This window comes from Centruroides sculpturatus, unplaced genomic scaffold (genome assembly GCF_000671375.1).
Source record: "Centruroides sculpturatus isolate CEXI.00-Female unplaced genomic scaffold, Cexi_2.0 scaffold94, whole genome shotgun sequence".
NCBI classification, from domain to species: Eukaryota; Metazoa; Arthropoda; class Arachnida; order Scorpiones; family Buthidae; genus Centruroides; species Centruroides sculpturatus.
Window position 1 is genome coordinate 34,328 of NW_019384400.1, and position 26,173 is coordinate 60,500.

The window sequence follows — 26,173 nt, forward strand, 5'->3', positions numbered from 1 at the left end:
TTTAAGTACATCACTCCTTGAAATGGCTGTACCACACTTGCATTGAATCTAAAATAAGATATGGTATTGCTGTATGGAAAACCACATCTCTACAGGCTGTTAATAAACTTCAGATGGCACAAAATCATTACATGCGTTCAATTTATAATTTAAACTTTATGGAATCAGTATCTGAACTCTACCGCACCGATAATATTGACAAGATTAGTGAAATTTACAAGAAACAGATTCTATTGGAGGGTTTCAAATATATAAAGGGCAAAAAGGAAAACAGCTTCCTCGGAATTGGTATAGGAGAGTGTCGCAGATCAACATGAGATATTCGTATAATTCGTGAATATAGTCTCCCAATTGTTAAACTAGAGGTGAGGAGATCTGCACCAATCTTTCGATTAATTTTCTATTGGAATAGTCTGTGCAATGATTTACGTAACATATCAAGTTATGAAGTCTTCAAAAAAAAAAAGTAAAAAACAAAAAAAAAAACAGAAAAAACTTAAGCCACACTGATATTTGTTCTCAATTAATTTTCGAACTTGAGGTAGAATGTAATTTCTTTCTCAGCTGGCGTCCTGTTTTTGTTTTTTCATTTTTTTGTTGGTTTTGTTGATTTTTGCTTTAAGATGCTTGTAAAAGGCCAACCTGGTCACAGTGTCTTTTTCAGAAATAAAATAAATAAATAAATAAAAATAAAATCTAGAATAATAATTTTTAAAATCTATTTATATATTTATAATAGATTAAATTTTGATATATTTAGGTGGTTTTAATCTTTCTTGATATTGTATACTTCTTCCAACATCAATTATATTTCTGAATGCTGTAAATACTAGTGATGCAACGAATAGTATATTCAGCGAGGAGCGTGGCCGAATAGCTGAATATTCAGCTTGATTAACGCACGTACAAAAATTGGCATGCAAACCGCATTATGGCAAGGATCGCGCATCCTGCTCTCTATTGGCTCACTGTCACTACACTTTGCCAATTGCGTTAATTCTTGACAGTTGTAGCAGACATAATCGAGCAAGTCGAGGCAGCTTATTGGCTCAAAATTCGTGGCCATCAATGCCAAATAATTGGTCTCATACATTTTGGAAGGCTAAATGCTTTTAATGAAAGTCACTTAGTGTGCACAGGCCGTTCAGGCTACCAAGATGTCTGAAACTTCAGTTATGATAAATAATTTTCTACAATGAAACAAAAAGTTAATTTAATTTTCAAGTTTATAATAAGGGATTATTTCATAAAAATGCTTTACAGATCATTAATTATTTTTTTTCACATTTTATGACCTAAGTTTCAATCTAATGTGCCCATGCAGTACAAATTTTCATACAACTTTTTTCTTAAAATTTCGTAAAATCTTTTCTTAGTATGCCTAAACTTTACAAAAGGAACACAACCTCAAATTTTTAAGTTTCTAGCACCAGTAGTTTTGGCTCTGCATTAATTATCCTATCAGGACTTGTTCTTTTATATACGAGTATATAGTTGACTAAACTACATAATATGTAGGTAGTTTTCATTTGATTTGTTACCTTTTTTTGATCTCTTAAAAAAATAACTTAGTTATATTACTTTTCCTTTGACGTTTTACATAAATAAGCAAAAAATTACACTTTCTCGAATTTGAAATGTATGTTCAGCATTAATAAAAGTTACCAAAATGATTAATTTACTGTGTTTTTGTTATTTCTTACTCCTTTTTTTAGGTATTCAATATTCGGCCGAATAGCGAAACACAGGCTGAATATCGAATAGTAACCAAATATTCGTTGCATCATTAGTAAATACTACGCATGTTTTATTTCATTTAAGTGTATATGAAATAATTTTATTGTTTTGACTTTATTTTTTCCTATTATCACTGGATAAAGAATATTTAAAAGATTAAAAAATTAAAAACTCAATGCTCATTTAAACCAAGTTGCCAAAATAAAACATTACATACAATAATCAAAAAATCTTACTGGAACTAAATCAAATAAATAATTTAAGTAAACAACACCTTTTTAACAGTTCAGCAAAAACATTTAATTCTCTAATAAAGTTTTCGACTGATTTTAGCGACCTTCATCAGTTACTCCAATATCAAAAAGAACAAAGTATTCGAAATTTACGTAATACAAAATTAAATAAAATTAAATTAAACTGCGATTGTGTAGAACAACGGGAAAAAAATAAAAATACATAAATAAATAAATAAATAAAAATAAACAAATAAACCCAAATAAATAATAATGCCTTCATCACGGATACATATATTAACTTGTGTTAGTGTAAAATGACTTCCAAGCAGTTGCCAAACCTTATGCATCTCTTTGATTGATACATTCCGTGGCTATATGCGCTTTATGTATTTCTATTTTTTCAAGATGCTTCACCGCTTGTAATGATCTCGTATCTGTCAAATTGTAGTAGTATCTGTCAAATTCTTTGGGATGATTCTATCTATTATCATCCCAAAGAATTTGACAGATACTAAGCATGTTAAATATGCGGCGTTTAGAGCGTGGATTAAAAGAGCGTACACCCACTGCACGAGTTTATATGATACATATGAGGAATTAGATTGCATACAAAAGGCAGCGGCACGACAGGGATACCACAGAAAAGAGATTGAGACACTTATTAAAAGAATACAGAAGCAACCCAGCAGCCTCCCGAAACTGATCAAAGAAAAAATGTGATAATTAATTATTTTCCATTTCTAAACAAGATAGTTAGGAAAGTTGCCAATAAAAATAAGTTACGAATAATATATCGACGCAATCCAACTGTGTATGGAATGTTAAGAAATGACAAGAAGAAGGATAATCGAAATAGCTTGACGGGTATATATTCTATACCTATAAAAGATCGTCGGTTTAATTCCGACCTCGTGTATGTTGGGGCAACTATGTGGAGTTTAAAACAAAGGATAAATAAGCATAAATATTCTGTAGGTAGGAACATCGATAGTACTGTTCTGGTGGCATTTGCCAAACAACAGGATGTAACCGTATACTGGGATCGTGCAGCGATCATTAGGGCCACGAGATCATTACAAACGGTGAAGCATCTTGAAAAAATAGAAATACATAAAGTGCATATAGCCACGGAATGTATCAATCACAGAGATGCAGAAGGTTTGGCAACTGCTTGGAAGTCATTTTACACTAACACAAGTTAATATATGTATCCGTGATGACGGCATTATTATTTATTTGGGTTTATTTGTTTATTTTTATTTATTTATTTATTTATGTATTTTTATTTTTTTCTGTTGTTCTACGCAACTGCAGTTTAATTTAATTTTATTTAATTTTGTATTATGTAAATTTCGAATACTTTGTTCTTTTTGATATTGGAGTAACTGATGAAGGCCACTAAAATCGGTCGAAAACGTTATTAGAGAATTAAATGTTTTTGCTGGACTGTTAAAAGGCGTTGTTTACTTATATTACATACAATATTTCTAGGTTAAATTTGTTTAAATTAAATACCTTCATTATATTCTTGAAGAGACATTACATCTGGAAATTCTAAGGGGCAAGTAAGGAAAGTTTTATCTTGCAGAAAATGGGACAAAGATGGATCAGTTTTCTTTATGTTACCAAACAGTCTGTTATATATCCTGTCCAGTACCTGAAAACACATTTATAGCATTATTTAAAGGATTGCAACTGTAAAATAATTTATTCACAAGATTTTTATCATTGATTATCAATATTTCGTAAAGGAAAAATAAAATTAAAATGTTAAAAATGTATACTTCAGTTTCTTTCTTATTTATAGTATAAATTATTACAAAAACATCCATTTATTATTTATGTACTATGAGTTATCTGCTTAAAATGTTAAATTTTCAAGTGTGAGCTTTTTCAGCAGCTTCTAGTAACAGTTGTTTTAAATGTTTATTATCAAGAATTTGTTTTCTATTTAATATAACTATGAAACAAGTTCTGGAAACAATTATATTTTATTTGTTACTAATGATTGGCTTGGAGTTAAATCCAGGACCAGTTACTCACACTCCTCCTTTTTCCTGTCAAATGCAAAGTCAACATTTCTGACATATATTAGGTTTGCCCTAGTAATCCTATGCCATTTTCCAAGTTGGCAAGAACAGAAAATTATTTTGGAAGTTTGTATTCTTCCCAAATTTCTTATAATAGTGGAATTAAAGAATTTATTGAAAAGGGATTCAATAAAATAGTCCAGTTTTCATCAAGGATTCAAATGAGAATATCATCAGTTCGAAAAAAAGTTAACATCTCATTAAAACATCCCCTGGATTTCCAATTACACATAGTTTAAAGAATGACTTCAGAGAGAGAAATGTTATAATAAGTGGTTTAAATTGCACTGGATCAGTACAATTTAAGGAGAAGGTTTTCCATTTTCTTGCAACCTGTGGTTGATGGATCTGACTTAAAGGAAAAAGTCATTGAAGTTAATTAATTGGATAAGTCTATTAAAAATTGAATTGTGACTATTTACAAAAAATTATAAAATTTTTCGAGTCTATCTTTCATCCATTTTAACACACCACAGAAGTATCAGTATATTGGCTTGGATGAACTTCCACAGAACACGTGATAAATTATAATGAAAAACACACAAAGTTAAAAATGATCGAAACACCGACCTTTTATTTGAGGATTCGGCGTCCTTTAACATTAAAACAATGGTTACAATTTCTGACCATACCTAACAATGTTCTTTAGCACAATATATAACTGGTTCAAGTCCTCTGGTGGCAATTTTGGGTAATCATAAAGTTCATTTGCATATCATGGATAAGTCTAGTTTGGTTCTTGCTGAATTTCTCTGATATTTAAGCAGTACTTCTTATCACTATTTATTAAGAAAAAATCAACATTGAATGATTCATCTCTTTCCAGAATATACTTGTCTGAAAATTTGGTGTTGTTCCAGAATAAGAAGGAAAAATATTGCAGTCATTTATGTCTCATGCTAGAGAACAAAGAAACAGGCTACCACAAAAAGAGCTATATTTGGATAAAAATGTTTATTTTTATAATTTGATTACAGACACATTGATAGAGCTGAACTCTCTTCTCTTTTAGTAGTATGGGGAGATGTTTCTCTTATTCAATGAGTCCTATGATATCTTTATTGGGCCTTTGTGTAACATTAATCTCAAAGTAAAAAAAAAACTTTTCAACATGGAGTGTTGTAATTTATTAAAGGCATATGATTTATTTTATTTGAAGTCCCAAAGGACAATTGATATCTACCCCAAATTAACAAATATAGAAACATAAATATAAATACAGTAGAGCGTCAATTATCCAAAAGTCAATTATCCGAAACATTGTAAGGAACCAAGTCCGAGCGTTATTTTTATTTACTTTTATTTTTGCTTTTTATTATATTTTTGTTTGGGCTTATGTTTTGTTAGGACGAAGGTTTCCTCACCATTCACCTTAGAAACTTAAAAATAAAAGAGAAACCAACTCACCGATGAGAGAAAAACGCCGTAGGAAAAACTCGCAAACACTTGCGCTCCCGAGTGAAAAAAAGTAAGTCTGCACCAAGAAAAGGGGGGAAGACCCCACAAACACAACTTAGGAACTCGTTAAACCTTAAAAGAATAAAAAATCCCGAAAATTGTCAAAAAGAATAATGTAAAAGGTTAGCGAGTACTGTCGGAAAATAGGCTGCCAGACAAATAGAAAAAGTTTATTGTTAGCAAATAAGTATGTAAATGAGGGGAGTGATCGCATTCAGAATTGTGAAGTCACCTCACAGTATAAAGTCCGAACCTCAAGTGAAGATGAACAAGGTGAGCTTCTGTTAGCAACGAGCATGGTGAGCTTCGTAGCAGCAAACGAGAGAGAGGTGTCCGATAGGATAAAATAGTTCCAAGGCAATTTTGAAGTTATTCGATTTGTGGATCGAAGATTAGAGAAAGTCTTGAGAGTTGAGGAAAAAGGTTCCTAGTATATTGAGGTGATGATTAGGTTCTTTAATTCATAAGAATTATTGTATATAAGTTAAGTCTTTGAAATTTTGTCGAATTCCAAAGGGAAATAGAATTAAGTTAGAAAATAGATTGATTTGAGTTTTGTCGGGTTGATTCTTATTGAGTTTCATTGAATAAATTGTTACTTGATTTTACTAAATATTGTATATAGTTTATTACTAGAACTTTTATTAAATATTTGATTTGTTTTTGACAAACTTTGTCATTATTTAATTCAGTGCACGCTTAAAGTCCAGGCCTGGCACACTAACGCAAATCCACGTAAAGTACCCGTTAGGGAACGGCTATTTCCGGCACACAGTCGTGTTGATAATTGTCGGAAAAATAATATAGTACTTTACGTCAATTATCTGAAAGAATTCCAGTTGGCAAATTTAAATTTTTGCTAGTGCTATGGCACTGCAATCTTTGGCTATGTCTTGGGCTACTCAAATATTTTACGCTTTTAATACTAAATTAACTTCTGAAGTATAATTTTTTATTGTTTTTATATTTTTCAATATATTTATTTTGTTTGTACTGTACAAAATAAAAAAATAATTTTTAACGATACAATAGTCTTCGTTAGGCTTAACATCGACGAAAATTCAACACGAAGCGACACGCAACGGAGAAAAATTTCAACATGGGATAGGTTAATATATTTTTTCGTACATAATCGGTTATCCGAAATATCGATTTTCCAAACAACCCCAGCCCCCAATTGATTCGGATAATCGACGCTCTACTGTATGACAAATAAAGGAGGGAATAACAATTAAATAAGATAAATTGTATAATGCATATAATATTTAGGAATTTCTAAGACCTGGTACTGAAGCTTTTTGATAGATAATTAGAGAAAAAAAATTGTTTATCATTTTTGAGAAAGCTTTGCAATCAAGAATCCCTACTAGGAAGACCTGCCTGTGGTCTAGTGATAGGGGTAAAACATCATTTACGAAATACTAAATTGATTCATTCATTTTGGGAATAATTTTATTATTATACAGCTTAGCTTTAATTTGATTGAATCTTCATTGTTGTTGGACTAATGACCATTTTTGTTTATTTACATCCGGATTGTTTTGAGCATATTTTGTCTGAGATTGATATCCAATCTTCTAAATTCATATAATGTATTCTTTGGAGATATGAATGCCAAGATTAGATAAATTGATGGATTCCATGTATAGAGGCAGAAACAAAATTTATATAACAAGCAATCTTCATCAAATAAACATAATCTGAACAGGGAGACATTAATAAAATTTGTTAAATCGTAAAATTTGGTTATTATTAATGATAGATGATGGGAAGATCACCCAGTTAAACACAGTGACCTCTCAGTTACGTGACTAAAAGAACTGATGATAAAAATCATATAAATAAGAGAATTGTACAAAAGAGTCATGACTGACCAACTTGAATGAAAAATGTTAAAAATATAATTTTAAGACATTACCACTTGTTTTATCTAAACATATAGCCAGCAGCCATTCACTTTCTAAAAACAGATATTATGTCCAGTATGATTATCCTCTCTGCTTTCTTATCTTTGTGGGCACCTGTTTGACCTATGGTAAAGTGACCCCATTCTGTTCTTGTGACTGACAATCATGATGGTAAAATGAGGGGAAAATACATTAGTCTGAAATATTTGTAGAGGTAAAGAACTGTGTGTGTGTCATTTAACTGAGTCATTCAAATGAGAGATTTTAGGCATTTCACACAGGTTTCAGCCAGGACCAGTGAAAAATGTCTCATAACAGAAACTTGCTTAAATGAGAGGTTTATAAGTGAGAGGTCATTGTATACGAGTCATCTGAATGTGTCGGTTACAGACTTCTTGGTTCTGAGTATAGAGTTGACTGAGTTTTTCTGCAGTTTACACAATGATGTTTTCTGATCATTTTTCCAGCATCGTTTTATTTACAGTCTCTTCCAAGAGTACATGTTAATGTGAACAGAGTTACATATCAATAAAATGGAACAATTACTTTGCATACATTTATAGAGTTATTTTAACTGCTAAATTAATGACTCAGAAATTTTTGTCTGATAGAAGTAACCTTAACAGCTGGTACAATTCATTAATACAAGCTTCTTTTTTTATTTATTTATTCAGCAGACAGAGCAGAATTTATTAAAACATCTTATAACATATCTAGCAGATTCTAACCTTCAGATGATTCTGAATGCCAAGAGAAAGATAAAAAAAGGTAAGAGTGTCTTGAGAAAGAGAACTGATTAAGTAGATAAATATTTTAAACTAAAATGTTGGTTTTATATTGATAGTTTGTATTCTGCTAAACAGAGAAATTATCTCAAACAGTCTACTGAAGTATTCTGGAAACTGATTAACCATTTCCAAAGGAGAAACATGAGGCAAGAGAGAATTGAAAATGTTGAATCATATCAACATAATTCAGAGTTGTATGGCAATTGGTTTAGCCATTCATTGTCTTGGAGTCTGATAACATACTCTGACTTAAATTTGGTTAAACCAATAGACTTGAGGAAATATTGAATCTGTACAGGTTTAAAAAAAAAATGGCAGATTCCAGATTCAGATAAAAATTATCTATGAATTTTTGATTGTTTGCTTACAGATTTGTGATTATATAATATAATCAGGAGAACATGCTTTCTTAATTTTTTCTTTGATTTCAGATTTATATTCATAAATTATATTTTGTACAAGGAGGAAATATGGCCATTAAATAATATAATCATTTCAAAATTCTCTATCATAATTTCAAGTAATTTTTCTTTTTTGTTTAATTTTAAAAATCATAAATTGTATCTTTAAGAATTAATTACAAATAAGATAATACATTTGTAAAATTCATCCTGTAAAAATTATATAATTTAGTTATATCACTATATTATATTGAAATTTCAATATTATGTAATCTATTTTAAAAGCATTATGCAGAAGTAAAATAAATAACTACATAAAGATATGATAATATTAAAATATCTCACTGTTTGTAAGCAGGTTTCTTGTTTAATTTTGGTTAACCATTTTGTTTTCTCTTCCTTACAGAGTGTCATTATGATATAACCTGTAAAAAAAAATTAAACAGTTTTATAAAATAAGATGATTTACCTTTTTTTTTATTCAACCAAACCAGTTAAGACCTAAAATGTATTAACTTAAGAATGTAAATTTAGGGATGAAAGAACGTAAAGACAAAAAATACAGTAGACTCCCCTATAAAACGGGTTCATATAATTCAGATTTGTATATAACAGCAAAAAAATTGCAACCATATTCATATAAACATGCTAAAAAAGACTCCTATAACACAGTAAAACGTCATCGCCGACTTGTGTCGCGACAGGATTGGTCGAATCTAGACCAATAGCGGGTATTGCACAAACCGTTAAGTTTGAACGAGTAGCAGACCTACTAAAAACCATTTATTATTTAACGGCCATAAAAATTATATTTATATTAATGATGCCTCCAAAGTTCAGAGAATTTTTCGCAAAAAAATAATTTATCAGGAAACACGCACACCCCCGTTCGATGCGCTGCTCCGCGATGAAAACAAACTTAAGCAATGGCGTCATCGAACGGTGCACACTCAGTAAGTAATCCTACAGTTTTTTGTTTATAGCATAGTTTATATGGATTATTCCCAAAAAATTATACATGTTTTGGAAATGTTGAATCAAATTAGTCTAGAATCGATTACTTTTATGGAAGAAAACCTTTCAAATAGCCGTATCCGCTAAACTGCACACGTGCCCGGCTGTGATTGGTTCATGTATTTAAGGACACGTAGAACATAAATTTCATAAAGAACGAAACATATCTACCGTGTTATGGGGGGTGGACTGTACATTTTTTATTTTAAAATAAAATATATTTTGGAATTATCATAACTATATTGTCTTTCATAAGTTAGTTTTACCTGACTGACACATTCTTTCCATTCCTTTATGATACCAGCTAGAAAATAATTGCCGATTTTTGATCTGGGAGTACCAAATATCTTGTTGTGGATCATACGGTTTAAAAGAATAGCATATTAGAAAAAGTGCTGCAGCAAATCTACAGGCTTCCTTCCAATTTCCTTGTTCCTAAATGTAACATTTTATATAATACAGTATATAAAAGATATACAAATAAACTATTATATAGTCATACCTTCTTTGCTCTTTTCATTAGTAATGTTGCTATTCGAAAATAAAGTTGGCCTCTCATGTGAGAAAGAAAATAGTCCCAACTTTTATCATGTGGTTTTCTTAATTTCCATACTTTATATAAATGTTGATCAAATCTATAAGATTAATACATTATATATAATTCTTTCCTACCTTTATATCTTTGAAAATGTAAGAAAATAATATATCTATATATAAAAAAGTCAAGATATTATGTTTGTTAGGTTATATAATGTTCGACATATCCACACCAAATTGGCATGAATATTCTGCAACACCCTAGAAAAAAATATTGTGAAGATCCCCACCCTCTCTTAACTTAAGCTGAAACAATTTTTGTATTTTGCAGTTTTATTATTATAAATACTTATTAACTAAAATGTACATTTATTGACCTAAGACCATTATTTTAACCCCCTCTCCCAAACCAATCTCACAAATCTCCCACTCTCTCAAAAGCCCAGTATATGCAGCTAGTAATTTTACATAAATTTAAATTTTTATAAGATTCATCAAATTCAATGAATAAATATGTTAAATAATTTATTTTATTCAATCAATATTAATTACTATGTTATATGATATATTTATTAAATGAAACCTGTGAAGCAAATGTCATTTGCATCTTAAACTGATGTAATTCCATCTCTCTGTTGTTTAGAATATTTAGTACTGGTTCCAATAGAAGAGAGTTGAAATTAAATTAAAATTTTAACTTCAATGCCAGCATATGAATCTGGTCAACCAAACTAGTTTTCATTTTATTATTATTATTATAATAAGAAATTTCTTTTTAATCTCATTTTTTGGAAGTTACATTTCTGACAACAAAGGGCAAGTTATCATACGATTTATTCCAGAACATAAAAGTAAATGTTAAAAAAAAATGACCATTTTGATGGACTGTCTTCAATTTTAATTAGTATGAAAATTGGAAATGGGCAAATATTTTTCGCGAATTCAAATATTCAACTATCTCGAATAATCCAAACACAAGGAAACTGTTGGAGTGTCTTCTAATAAATTTTAATAAAATTTAGTTAATAACTACGTTAAAAGTATACAAACTCTACTTTAAATTTGTAGCATTCACTAAAAGTGTTGATCAGAGTATTAGCAATCAAATGTTGCACTACTTTATAGTAATTTAGCACAATTACGCAAATTTTTAGAAGTGAAAGGGTCGCGGAGGAAGACGGCGATATTACATTTAGAATAAATTCTGGAATTTTCAAAAATGGTTGAAGAATTAATAAAATTTAGTTAATAATTATGTTAAAAGTATACAAAATTTTATTAATTCTTCAACCATTTTTGAAAATTCCAAAATTTATTCTAAATGTAATATCGCCGTCTTCCTCCGCAACCCTTTCACTTCTACAAATTTGCGTAACTGTGCTAAACTACTATAAAGTAGTGCAACATTTGATTGCTAATAACTCTGATCAACACTTTTAGTGAATGCTACTAATTTAAAATAGAGTTTGTATACTTTTAACGTAGTTATTAACTAAATTTTATTAAAATTTATTAGAAGACACTCCGACAGTTTCCTTGTTAGTGAACTTAATTACCTTATATAACTTATTTAATATTTATTATTTAAGCTGTTTCATGTATTTCACTATATTTATAAATCAATAAAGTAAAAAGAAAAATAACTGAATTTTCATTTCTTAAAATTTAGTAAAACTTTTAATTTTGACTTTTAAAGTAGCTTTTTTTTTTTTCAGGATTCTTTCTCAACAACAACACACTAACAAATAACTGGTCATGTTCTCACCTACTGCAGATTTTTATTTATTTAAGAAAACAAGAATCTGAAAATGTTTACAATCTAATCTGCTTCTTTTTCTGTCACAAATTAAATCACAGGTACTAGAGGCTCTGTCTGTATGTAGTGACAGATACAAGGAGATATTGTATCACAAAAAACACATATACACACACACAAAAATTTAAAGTTTGTTTGTTTGAACTTCAAAACATTTTTAAAAGCATTTATGATAGCAAATATAATATAATACAATCATTTTGCACATTTTAATAAAAAGTACTTCTTAATTATTCAAATATTTTAAATTTTTGAGTAGTCTCCCCTTTGTTTGTATCTGGATCCATCATGATTTCTCTCTGGTCTCCAGTATCAGTGCCATACATGTGTGGCACAATATTGGAGGTATTCATAGTATTCAAATTAAATTTCTTTTATCAACACAATATTAAAGATCTCATATACCATTTCATATTAAAGTATTTGAGTATTCACAGATAGTATTTGCCCATCTCTAATGAAACTTATCATCCAGAAAATTTTATCATTTTTAAATTTTTATAATAGATTCATTGAAAATTTGAAATAAATATAGTCTTGTCAAAAACAAAATAAATTTTTTAATTAAAAGTATTGTAATACTGAATGATATGTAATTGAACTTCAAAATAAATTTCATTATTCTAATATATTTTTAAAACTGAGAAACTTTGAACACTGATTTTATGTAAAAGTCTTTCATGGTAAACATAACCATACATAACCAATAGTGAATAAATTAATAAATAACAATGTTTCAATAACAAAAAGTTCACTAGAGATGATGGAAATCAGACTGAAAAAACTCACTTTTGAATTAATAAGTGATAAGATATATTACTGAAAATAAAGAAAATGATGATAAAAATAAATACATTTTGTATTCAAGAAAAAATAAATATTATTAAAAACATTGGAAATTTCAAACCAGTTTGACAATATTTTAAAACTATTAAGCTTATGTAAGATTGTGCTTACAAACCTAATGCAGAGATAACTCATCTTTTCTGATGTAATTGCAGTTATTCAATAAAAGATGTCTCATTTCTTTAAATTGCTTTTAAATCTTTCAATAAACATAAATTATAAAAAACAGTCAAGCAAATTAATTTTAAAAAATGAGACTAATAAGATAAAAGGATATGATTAGAAATAATTACTAACTTCAAAAACTCTTTATATTACAAAGTTCAAATGCTTCTTAATATTTTTGAAATGTTACATGCCATTAATAAATTTCATAATTTTTAGTGATTAAAGAAAGGATTGTCTCTCTCCTTGTCTGTCTCATGCAAGTAAAATTTATTCATTTCTCTTTGTTAAAATCAAATAACAATAACATCTTAACATATGGATAAAATTTATAGGATGGACTTGAAATAATAAAGATAACAAATGATACACTTTCAAGAAGATATTAATGTCAATAACTACCCATTTGATTATCATTACTATTAGTCTTGAGTTAAACTTGAAATTTCCAACATAACTTTTTTAGAAATGTCCTGTGTATTCTGTGATATACTTACACATTTAAATTGCATGCAGCATTACATACTCCATTTTTTTGACTTAAATTTTCAATAAATGTGGATGGTTCTGCCAAAGTTAAGCCAACAAGATGATCCCATATGGTAAGTAAATGAAAATAAAAGTCATCATCTAACTCAACATCAGCTTCTTCTTGATAAGCCTAAAAATATCAGTTTTAAATTCCAAATTTTGAGATTAAAAAAACAGAATTATAATGAAAAAAAAACTAAAAATTTCCAAAATGCATTAAAAGATATTGGAATAAAAATATATAATTGATCAAAAATGTTAATTTCACACAAATATTGTGAATATTCATTAAGTAAACAAATTTTAAAATACTAGGTAACTATAAAAATGGACAATACCTCAAATATTTCTGTAAGACAGTCATACCAATCAATGTTATTTGGATATGGAATTTTACTTTCAATTTTCAATGCATATTTGAAAGCTTCTTTTACACGTTCGGTATCTATGTATAGTTTTAATAATTTTATATGGAGTGTAACATCTTTTGGGCGAGCTGCCTGTAAATATATTAATAAAAAATATATTTTTTCAGAATAAATAATTAAAATCTTATATTAGTGTATTACGGTAGTCTCCACTGAACTTAGACCAGGCTGCAGTTAACATGTCAACTAATAAATAGGTTTTAAAAAAAGTAGCTTTGATTCATTGCATAGATGCTTTACATAATTTAGAACAAATATACAGTAATTAAACTTTATTTTTGCTAAATATCAACTTGATATCTTGCAGGTTTAACAAGGTTGAGCCAGTCAAACTTAAGTCACAGGCATCAAAAACAGACCACTGTGTTATCCATGTCAATGAACATAGTCCATTGCATGTTTAATATTTTGTTGCATCATTTTTTGCAGCCAAAATACCTTCCATATGAATTCCTGAATACAGACACTGACACACTTATTTAACTTTAGCTTTGTTTGGGTTGCTATGCCTTGACTCTGGTCCGGCATAGTACCCAGCTACCCAGTCAACTCTCACAGTGACTGTATTTGTTTGTAGTGAAGGTTTACTATGTCAATCAGGCCACGTCCGCCATCTTTACATGGAAGGGTTAATCTTTCTGTGGTAGATTTAAGATGATATTTTTTATGCTTAGTAAGTGTTGTTCTTGTTTTCTTTTGGAGTTGTTCAAGATCTGTGTGAGTCCAATGTATAGCTCCAAAAGAGTATGCAAGTACTGGGATGCCATATGTTTTTATTGCTTTAATTGTGTGTTTTGCATTTAACTGTGTTCTGAGAATAGCATTTAACCTATTTTGGTATTCTTTAATTAATCTTTGCTTTATTTGTATATGTTCTGTTAGTTTGGCCTGTTGAAATCCTAAATACTTGTAGAACTCGCCCTCTTTCATGGATTCAATAGCATCTCCATTTCCAAGTGCAAAATCTCCTTTCTTCAGGATTCCTTTTTCTATGTGAAGTGTTTTGCATTTGTCTAAGCCAAACTCCATTTGTATGTCCTTGGTGTATGAATGTGTAATTTGTAGGAGTCGATGAAGTTATTTTTGTATGGATGCATAAAGTTTTATGTCGTCCATGTATGTGAGATGTGACAGCATAAACTCTGTTGTTTTTTCATGTCTGATATTGTAGCCATTATCCAACATATTGTTTAACATATTGGATAATGGGTTCAAAGCTAGGCAGAACCAGAGAGGTGAGTCCTCTCTGGTTCTGCCTAGGAAAGCCTCTCTGGGAGTCTCCTTGAAAAATTCCTCACCTAATGAATATTTGGTTTGTTTGTATGGAAATGTTACTAACCCCAAGATGTAGTGTTGTTCTCTAGTGCTGCATAGTATTTTGGAAGAATGCAATGAGTGATGGATGTATTTTGTACATGTGTAGAATATGCAGCAACCGTGTGAAACACTGTCAAATGCTTTTCTGTAGTCTATATATGCCATGTGTATGTTTCTGTGCTGTTTGTGTGCTTGCCATAGAATGACTGAATCTTTGAGTAACTGTTCTTTGCATCCTGTGATTTCTATGGTGTGAGAATACGAAGGCACAGGATCAATCCCTAATTGCCACTTACATGTCAAGTTGGTAAAACTCCCTCACTTTGTCTTTTGGATGGCTTTTTTCGAATGGCAAGGGGATTGAGTAAGTCGGCAGGTGTTCGTGTTTCAGAGTGACAGGAGACAGGTTTTAACAGATAACAAAAATTTATTACATAACTAAATCTAGATTACAGGTTATAGGAAGTTAGACACAGTTAAACGCAGTTAAATACTAATGAAGTTCTATACAAAAAAGGTAGCTCTCAGCTAAGCCTATTCCCATTAGCTGTGGAGAGAGAGTTCTCAGATCGCTATCAAAATATCTCTATGAGGGAAGGAACTGTATGCGACAATCGGTCCATAGGAAGAATCATTGTCCTTGTCCATTGTCTTCTCGGCAGGATCAGGGACTCAGAGACTAAATGTGCACTATTTCAGGTACAACTTCCTTTCAATTGCCTTGAGCTTCTGGTAGCTCTCGTTTTTATATGTTCGTCATGGGAAAGAGATCACATGATTGTCCGATTGTTGACAACGACAGTGCATTCTTGATAACTAAGTGTCAACTTTCCCACTGACCTCCAATCTGACTCTCTGTTTTTTCGGGGATGTTTATATTTCAAAAAAAAAAAAAAACCAATCAGCATTAATTTTAAGATCCGCTTAAAAATCAGAAAAAAAAGGTTGTTTTGTTTTACTGTAAGAATATTGTGTTCTTCAACATGTTTGTATATTTTGTTTGTGATACAGGATGTCAATAATTTGTAGTGTGTTGGAAGACATGTAATTGGTCTGTATTATGTGGGATCTGTGGTGGTGTTGTATTTAGGTTTCGTATAGGTGATGCCCTGAGTAAGAAATTTTGGCATGCCTTGTGGGTTGATGATGATTTGTGTTAGATGTTTAGCTAGTTCCTGGTGCAGTGATGTAAACTTTTTGTACCAGAAATTGTGAATGTTGTCTACACCAGGTGTCTTCCAGTTGTGTGTTCTGTTAATGGCGTAGCAAATGTCATGTATGTTTATTTCAGCACAGGGCATAGTTGGTATGTTGTGCAAGTTTCTGTTCTCCTCCTTGATCCAGCCTGTATCAGCATTGTGTGTAACAGCATTGGACAAAGAGAAGACCAATAAGTTGTGAGTTCTTCTTCTGTTGGTGTGCCATTATGCTGTGTATCAGTATTTGTTTTGGTACTAATTTGTCTGTGAAAGTTTTTATCGTTATTTATAAATAACTTATTTTGTTGTTTTCATAGTGTACATGTTTTGTATCGTTTGAGCCTATGTGCTTTGGCTACGAGTTTCTGTTTTAGTGTATCAATGTATTCTGTAATGTGTGTGTTGTGATATTCATGTTTTGTGTGTGTTTTGATTTTCTTGAAAATGTTTTTCAGTTGTTTCTTTAATTTGGGTGTTATGTTGTTTTTAGTGTATTGTGTCAGCATGCCTAATTGCTGTCTAATGTCATTTATCTGTGTTTCTATTCTCCTCTGCCAGGCAGGCTTGTGATAGAATTGTGTTTTGTGTGTATCTGTCTGCAATTGTATTTTCATTCCATGGTGTGTCACTACTGTGACTGCACCAGCATAAACTAATGTATGAATGTCTGAGAGTGTAGAAATTGAATGAATGTAGTTTGGTAGTAAGTGAGTTTACATAATTTAGTGTTTTTCCTACTACCTTTGATGTGTTGATTTTCGGTATTCGTGGTCTTTGTGTGGGATGTGTGCCTGTATATTTAGTGAGTGTTTCCTGAAATATAAGTGAGAGAGTATTAACTAATTCTATGTCTATGTTATCAGTGATGGATGAGGAAGTGCCTGTAGTATCATTAGTGATAGTTATTGTATGTGTGCTATTATCAATGCTTGTTGCTGGATTATCCTGACAGGTTACCTGATCTTCATTAATGTTAAGTGTTTCTGTCTGTTGATGTATTTGATCAGCAGCCTGTTGTTTGATAAGTTCAAGTGTTGTTTGTGGGATAAGGTTGTTGTGTATTATTATTATTAAACTGAATTCTACTGACATTTTTTTTTTCAAATAAAAAGATATATTATTTTAAACAGCTAAAACCTAGTATATATTATGTTGTAATGTATTTTACATTACATTAATATACACATTTTTGCATTTTTTGAGCTATCATTTTTCTCTACATAAAAAGTGAAATTAACATGAATATATTATAAATGTAAATTAGAACTCTTTCTAACAAATCAAAAACTGATTATTAACACGTTCCTTCTGTGATATTAACATTCCAATAATCAAAATAGACTGAAAAAGATAAAAAATACACACACATACGCACGTTCAAATAATTGTTTAACAATTTGGATTTTAACTTTAATTAATTATTTTTTATAGAATAACTGGCCCATAAAATTTAAATATTTCCAGCATTTATTTTATTTATTTTTGAGATTTCAATCCAAAAATATTCATTATTCTTTAATATTATAATGTTTCAATACATAGATTATATTATAAGTATTTCATTGCAACATTTATAATTTGTTATCCAATTAATAACATTAAACAATATTAAAATAAGAAGTTAAAGAATACAAAGCCATGTCAACATTTATGTAATAATGTCATGAACATGTTACCACTGTTACCACTTGATATCAGTTTGGATGGGGAAAAAGACCCCACAGCATCATACATGGTGTCATTTAAAGGCTTTTGCAAAACTGTTCACCACTGATTCATTACTTATCAGTTTTTCAACAAACCATTAAAGGATGAAACAGTATGAAGTACATCTCATGATAGTACACATGTGAACATATTTTTAATCAGCTATAGCAGACTCCATGTTCACTAAAAAAAAGTGGTTCATTCAAATACTATGCAAAATTTATGTCTCAGTGTATGGCATAAAACAACACACATCAAAATTATTCTCTCTCTGTTTGCAAAAAATGATATGTGTTATGATTTGTAATGAGATAACAAAACACTGTTCACAACAATTGTTACATAGATGTGGATATTGCTTAAGAATGCTCAATATTCTACAATAAACTATTATAAATATTTAAAATACATTTATTTATATAATGTCTGCTTTAATATGAAAATAAATTCAGAAACATCAAATTTAAATTTCAAAATTTACCTTAACATATTTGTTGTCAGTTGATGTAATTCTGTCATGTGACCCTCACGAGATACAAAATCACATCAACTGGTGGCAAACATATGAAGAATGATAAATACTAAGATTACTCAACATTTACACAAAATTTCAGTACAGAATATTTTAATTTATATTTATACACACTATATATGTAGGCAACTTATTTTTTGTTAACTTACCAATTCTGTAGTAATAAGTTTTTCAAGACCTTGATGATCTGGTTCTCCATCAAAAGTCACTAAATGTTCCTTTAAAATATTAAAATTCTTTAAATTTCAATACATATATAATTAAATTAATTCATATCTGATCCAAAAAAGTATTAAAAATAATATTTACATTTGAAGTTAATAGAATATAAAAGTTATGTACTTATGAATAATTTTATAAGAATATAAATATCTTTAAATTTGAATAATTTTTAAATATTTAAAATTTATCTAATAAATTTTTTTTAATACTAAATAGAAAAAAATGTCATCATTTAAAAGTAAAGTCACACATACACAACATAATTTTTTAATACAGCATCTTCCATTTTATACACATACTGTATGTAAGCATGTATGAGGTATGAATAATATGGTTGCAATTTAAAACATTTAAAACATGATGGCCTTAACTGATTATAACACACTAGTAGCCTAGGATGCCCCCTAGTGGGCATTCTAGCAGCAGCAGCGTCATTCCGTGGTATAAATAATAAATTCATATCAATAATAAAATCCTATTACAAATAAAAATATATATAGATACTTATAAATACTATAATAATACACAATATATATAGTATATAGATACTTGCAACATGGCATCTGGTGGTTTTTTTTTGTTTTGTTTATCAAGAACTGTCTTAATCTTACCCATTTTTGGTTTCTTAATATTTTGTTATGTTATTCGTTATATATGTATTTTATATTTAAATAATAGCTAGGGATGCCTCTAGTGGTCGTTCTAGGCATTCCATTACAGATTACAGATATACAAACAGTGCGATCAATGGCTTATATTATTAGATTTTATTTTTTTTTTATTTTTACTAAACAAGCATTTGCATATATCATATCCAGAATTAATGAAAGAGAATAAACAGATATAATGTTATAAAAAATGTATTTAAAATATTAAAGTAATAATGAAACTAATGATAAAATAGAAATTTTACTTTAAGTTGCTAAACTAAGTTTTATAACTAAAAATTTTTAAAACATCTTAATCATCATCAAAACAAAGATATTGAAACAGCATACAAAGTGTCATCCAGTTTTCTTAAAATGAGAACATTACTAATTTAATATTTAGTAACAAATCTTTAAAATAAGTATATTATATTTTTAAATTTTGAATAATTAAAGATGAATTAACTTTAAGTAGAAAAACAAATGTGCTTTATACAATATAAAGCACATTTGTTTTTCTAAATCAAAATGTATTTCATCAAAATGTAATTCATATTAAAAATATAATAAATAACTTCAGAAAAATTAATTCTTTTCAAACAGATAAACCTGCTCCAGGAGATTTTTATAATCTTATTAAAAAGTTTCCAAGAAAAAAAATTACTCTAACTAGAATTTTCTTTTTTTTTTATTTCTGTATTAAGATACAATTTTGTTTTTTATTTGTATACTTTTTACCAGTTTGACAAATTCACATTTATTAGATAATAAATTTTCAATTTATTTTGACTACTCTTATGAATTTTCTATATCAACTCAGAATAGTCAAAAAATTTACAACATTCAAATTTATTATCATACTAGCCGCTTCGCTGGGTTTTTATTTGTATGTAATATAGTTTTTTTATATATAAAAGACTGTTTTTCTAAGTAATCTAGAATCTAGCTGCAAGGACCTGCTTTGCTGGGCAAAAAGTAACAACAGTGAAGATTAAGATAATTACATTATAGCCAATCTTATCCGTTTTCACAGAATGCAAGAATTAGGTCCCCCGTTTCCAGACTAATTAGAGAATTTTTACACAAGTCTAAAAATATGTTCGATTTCCCGCAAAAAACCATCTGTAAATCTTGCATGCCACTTTATATTAACACTTCCTTTGTTACTCAACACTTCCATTGTTATACATCTTCAAAGTCAACCACTTTCAACCCCATATGCAAGAATTAGGTCCCCTGTTTCCAGACTAATAAAGAATTTTTACGTCCAGTCAAATGAACTATTTTCAATTTGATCAATTTTCTGGAACGTTTACAATCTTTCTATAATCGAACCAATTCGAATTCGAATACAAATTCAAATTTAAAACAGTTCAAACATTTTTAAAATCAAAATAGAAAATCTTTGAAGTCAACCACTTTAAGCACCCATATCTCCCGCATCCTTATAGCTATCGAGACGCAACCACCATAGTGCACGAATGGAGACTTGGGGCTACTACCACATACAAACACCATTCATGTGCAATGTGTAGTTTTGGCTAAAAAGTGAAATATAGGGACACACACATCCATATATATATATATATAGATTTGAAAATGTATTATAGTTCTCTATTGGAAAAGTTTTTTAAATGCTGTGAAACTCCCAAATATCTAAAACATGTTTTTAAAGGTTATTAAAACATTTGTAATTCTTTATACATTAGAAAATGAGTAGGAAATTATTACTTACAATAAACTTATATTACTTGAAGTCTGATGTAAACAAAATGTAACTACATTTCTTCAGACTAAACAGATTAAATTCATTGTAAGACTGTATTTTCTATTAATTTCCCTTGTATTTAGATGTCAAAGGTCAACAGTGCTATTTTAACAATTAGAAAATTTCTGTCGTTTTTAAATTTCTCTTATTCAACGTAAAACACATTTAACTAACTAATAATTTTAATAAATAGCCTTTTTTTTATAACAATTATATTATTAGATTTTTAATTTGAATCTTTTAATATATTAATTCATTCAGGATGGGCCTGAATGCAAATTTTTATATATATTAAATTAAAAATATATTTCAATAGATGTTAATGGATGTATAAAAAAGTAAAGATTATGTAAAATTAATTTTTAAAAAACACTTTTATATATTGTGTGAATCAATAAATGAAAATTTATTGCTGTGTGAAAAAATAATATATATATATATATAGCTATTAAATGCAAAACTCTAAATTTTAATTTCAACAACTTTGTTTTGAAGATCATCATTAGTTCCAAACCTCTGCCCTGCTAGCCATATTTTCAGTTCAGGAAAGAGGTGGAAGTCTTCACACATTAAAAAGTTTTAAACTGGGTAGAAGTCTGAAAGATGGAAATCTTCACACTTTTAAACACCAAGTGTATAGCCCCGATTTAGCACCAAGCAACTTCCATGTCTTTCCTGAACAGGAAAGTAGCTAGGAGGGCAAAGGTTTGAGACTAATGACAATCTTCAAAAAAAAAAACATTAGGGCCCATTTCAAGTTATTGGCAGCAACATTCTATGACAAGGGGATGGAAAAGCTCATCCACAGATATGATAAATGCCTCAATCTTCACGGTGATTATGTCAAAAAGTAACCATGTTTGTACCTAACTTTTGGTAATAAATTCATTTTGTTATTTACACTTGTATTTTTTTTTATGGACCATCAGAGCTTGAAAAAAAACAGCCTATGCATATATCATGAAGTACCAGTGTCATTTTAGAAATTTTTAACTTAATTTAAATGTATATTGTCAGATGTGAATAAGATAAAATGATTAATAAAAACTTACTCTTAATTTGAAAATTACTTCATGATGTGGAAAAAGTTGTTCAGCACGATCTGCCCAATACTAAAATATAAAAATAAAAATTTTAAATAAGCTGCTAAATCATTTGAAACAAAAAAAAATGGAATATAAACAAATTATCAAATATAAAATATACCATGGTAAATTTATTTATGTTACATTTAATATTTACAGTACACACAATATAAAAATTGATCTGTAATTTTACGAACCAGCCTATTCAATCTTTATTGAACAATCTGGCAGAAGAGTATAAAAATAACAACATATCCCATTTTTAAATGGAGTTAAATGAAGATTTAAATTACACACAATAAATGTACTATAACAGTGTCAATATATTTTGTCTGCTTTTTTCATTTTTGTTTTGTTGTCAATAGCAGTTTTGGATGGCTGGATGGTAAAAGCGATTAAGGCATCAGCCTATTACTCTGGGAACTAAGGATAAAATCTGGGTGAGCAATGTTGAGAATTTTTTTAAAAGATGGTCTGTCCTAGATATATTGGCCCCTGTTCCTCATCACCTGGCCATTGTGAAACTTGGCCAAACTCACAATGGGCATGATTAAAAAAAAGCCCCTCTCTTAATGCCACAGGGTAAAAAGAGGAAAGAGGGAGAAGTAAGTTCACAAACATGAATTCACTTTCTTTAATTATTTTTTTAAACATAAAAATAAAAATTTATCATCATTTTCTTGAAAAATCATGTATTACATGAAAGATAATATTCTGTATAACAAAGAAATCCTAGCATTACCTGTTAACTGACAATATAAGAAGTTATAAATATTCCCCACATTAGTTCTTTCTTTTTTTCTAATTTTTAAATATTTTATCAATATATTTCTTATAAACATTTATTAACATTAAAGCAGATTTTTATTTTATTCTCAAATCTACAATTTTATAATCATCTATTTCTTACACTAATATATCATAAAAATTTTATCTCAATGAAAATTCACAAACAATTTTACATTACTATAATGTCTAAAAATTAATGTTCTCTTCTAAATTTAACATTTATTTTCCCCACTATTTTTTTAAAAATAATCATCTTTAACTAATAAAAATAATAAAAGAAATTGTTAATTTTTAAATTAATTTTTTATTTTATTATTTATTACTATTTTTTAGTTTGAAAATAATTTTTTAAAATTTCCCACTTTAATGAGACAAGCACTATTTATGACTAAAGTATACTGTCATTAATAAATGAAGCATTGACAAGACCATTGATTTTTTATTAACGATTTTGATAATTATATACAGAATTAATAAAAGTAAGATTTTGTTTTTGAACTGAATTCTGAACAAGCCCAGGTTCGTACCTTTTGAAAGGTACGGACCTGGGCTTGGATTCACTAACACCTCATGCCCTAAGTTACGACAAAATTCCTGGTAAGTTGCCAGATACAAAAAATCTTATATTCACTAGGTACAGTACATTGTAATTTATAATATTCTAAAAAGTCTCAAATACTACAATATCTAATAGCTCTTGTAAGCTGATGTACTGAGAAAGGCAGTAGCTGAGTATTTGGCTCTATCAATAGATAATTGTGACAATCATTTTTCTTGGTTGTCTGTTTTAAATATTTCCAAATTGAAACTTCTAAGATGTTATCAAATACCAAAAAAAAAAAAAATTGATAGAATTTCACACAGTGGATTTAAAATCGTTTATAGAATGTCATACAAATAAATAGAATGTCATATAAAGTATAGTGTGTCATATAAAATCTCATTCATTATATGTTAGTTTTTTGGTTTAAAAAAAAATCTTATTAGTTTGTGAATTTCTTTCAATATTTCTATCAATACAACTACCATTATCAATTTTGGGCAGATTTCATTCCACACCTCTGTCAGTTACAGTTTTCAATATTAGTGAGTTTTAGGTAATATCTATTAAGACCACTGCAAATTAGGCAATATTAAAGCAAACTGGTTGAAGCAAATTTGTTCGACCATCACCCGCTTGATGGCTATCAATTGCTCATCACTGACTCAACATCACTATATGTCATACCCTTCAATGAAAAGTAGGTGGTCCATTTGGCACCTCTCAAATCCAAGAAGTTGGATTTTTTGGGCAGTGATCACAGACACTCATTCGCATTTAAAAGTTTGCAAGAAAAAAGCATACACCATAAGCCACAAAGGCAATGCTCATTTATGCTTCATGTTTCAGTCATGTCTTTGCTAAACTGGGATTATGAAACAGAGCTGTTTGATAGATTCTCATAGAAGTAAGAATATAAATTACTTTATTGATTTTATTGAAATTTATAAATATATCAGGTCTGTGATTTCATTTTTATTTATTTATTAAATTTCTGACAAATGGACAACAAATGAAAGCAGCCAAAGCTAACTGATCTTAGCTTCAGCTGCTTTCATTTATTTTTCGAATGAAGTTGTCATCATAGTTGTCATTTTACAAAACAAACTACCAAGCAGTAATTCATAGAGGAGTAGACAAAACGTTCATTCTGTAGAACTATGTCATGAGTGATACTACAAGCGGCAAATTTGCCTGATTGTTGAAGCAAACAGTCACGTGACCATAAAAATTGGATCTTATGTCTTGTTGAAAGTGACAGCATTGCCTAGTTTTCATTGGCCTTTACACACACAAATAACTTGCCTATATGTAATTCCTATACATTTTAATTCTAATGAAATAAAGTGTTAGCTTTCCTCGGACATTGAAAACGTGTGATATGAAAAATTTCCAAAAATACACCATAAAGAAATGCCTTCCTATTAGCTATTAAAATGGTAGTCATCATTAACCTTTCAACAGTGGACTAGTCAGGTATGGTTCTACCCCCAGTAGTGGAGAATAAATGTGGGAAATTTTTAAAGTATTTTGTTGCACATTTTTTCTCATTACCATTTCAGAAAAAGATTTTGTGAACAGTTATGTCTACTAAAAAAAAGTATTTTTTTATTGTTACATAATTCATTTTTTAGGTGAATTTTTTTTCATGGTAGTTTTTGGCAATACCCCCAAAAGAATTTAACGGATATATCCCTCCTTCACTGCTGAGTGGTTAGTGATGTCATAAGACATCACTAACCACTCAGCAGTTTCTTCTGTTTTGTCATAATGCTACAAATTTCTTCTGTTTTGTCATAAATGCTACAATTTTTTTTGTGAATACAAATTATAAAATATCATTAGTGTCTGGAAACTTTATGTTATTGGAGATATACTATGTCATATCTTATTATCTTAAGAGATGTTCCTGACCCCAAATATTTACATTTGTTTTTTAAATGCATTGTTGTTTGAATAAAAATCATTTTATAACTATAATAAATAATATTGTCTTCATTTAAAAACTAATTTTATTTCATCAATATTGCATTATGTTCTTTAGAACAATAAACATAAAAACTTGTTCATATTAATTTTATTTTGAAGCTTTTTAAGTAAAAATATAAATTATCAATACGATACAGTAGAGCAGTGTTCCGCAACCGGTGTGCTGTCACAAGGTGTGACATGACTTTTACATATTCTATTAATTTCAAGTTTTATTTATATATTTTTATTGCAGTTGTTGTGTTTCTTATGCTTGTATTTCATTCACTGATGAAATAAGATGATGTTAAAGCAATAAACACATGTCATCCCAAGTACTTACTTATTCTTTTGGAGTTATATCAATACATTGGACTCACATAGATCTTGAGCAACTCCAAATGAAAACAAGAACCCCACTTACTAAGCATAAACATCATCATC

At 29.1% G+C, this 26,173-nt stretch overlaps 1 protein-coding gene across 1 annotated transcript in view; it reads right to left on the reverse strand.

The window, feature by feature from the left end:
• The window catches only part of LOC111618604 (E3 SUMO-protein ligase RanBP2-like), a gene marked incomplete at its 3' end in the record, with an annotated part of 120,004 nt that overhangs the window by 33,066 nt on the left and 60,765 nt on the right, over positions 1 to 26,173 (reverse strand). Inside the window, exons 6-13 of the mRNA XM_023360160.1 lie at positions 22,399 to 22,458; positions 18,859 to 18,927; positions 13,865 to 14,026; positions 13,493 to 13,656; positions 10,134 to 10,266; positions 9,898 to 10,066; positions 8,963 to 9,042; positions 3,489 to 3,630 (exon numbers count right to left, since the gene is read on the reverse strand). Of these exons, the coding sequence (XP_023215928.1) occupies positions 3,489 to 3,630; positions 8,963 to 9,042; positions 9,898 to 10,066; positions 10,134 to 10,266; positions 13,493 to 13,656; positions 13,865 to 14,026; positions 18,859 to 18,927; positions 22,399 to 22,458 (979 nt within the window). The remainder of the gene's footprint in view (positions 1 to 3,488; positions 3,631 to 8,962; positions 9,043 to 9,897; positions 10,067 to 10,133; positions 10,267 to 13,492; positions 13,657 to 13,864; positions 14,027 to 18,858; positions 18,928 to 22,398; positions 22,459 to 26,173) is intronic.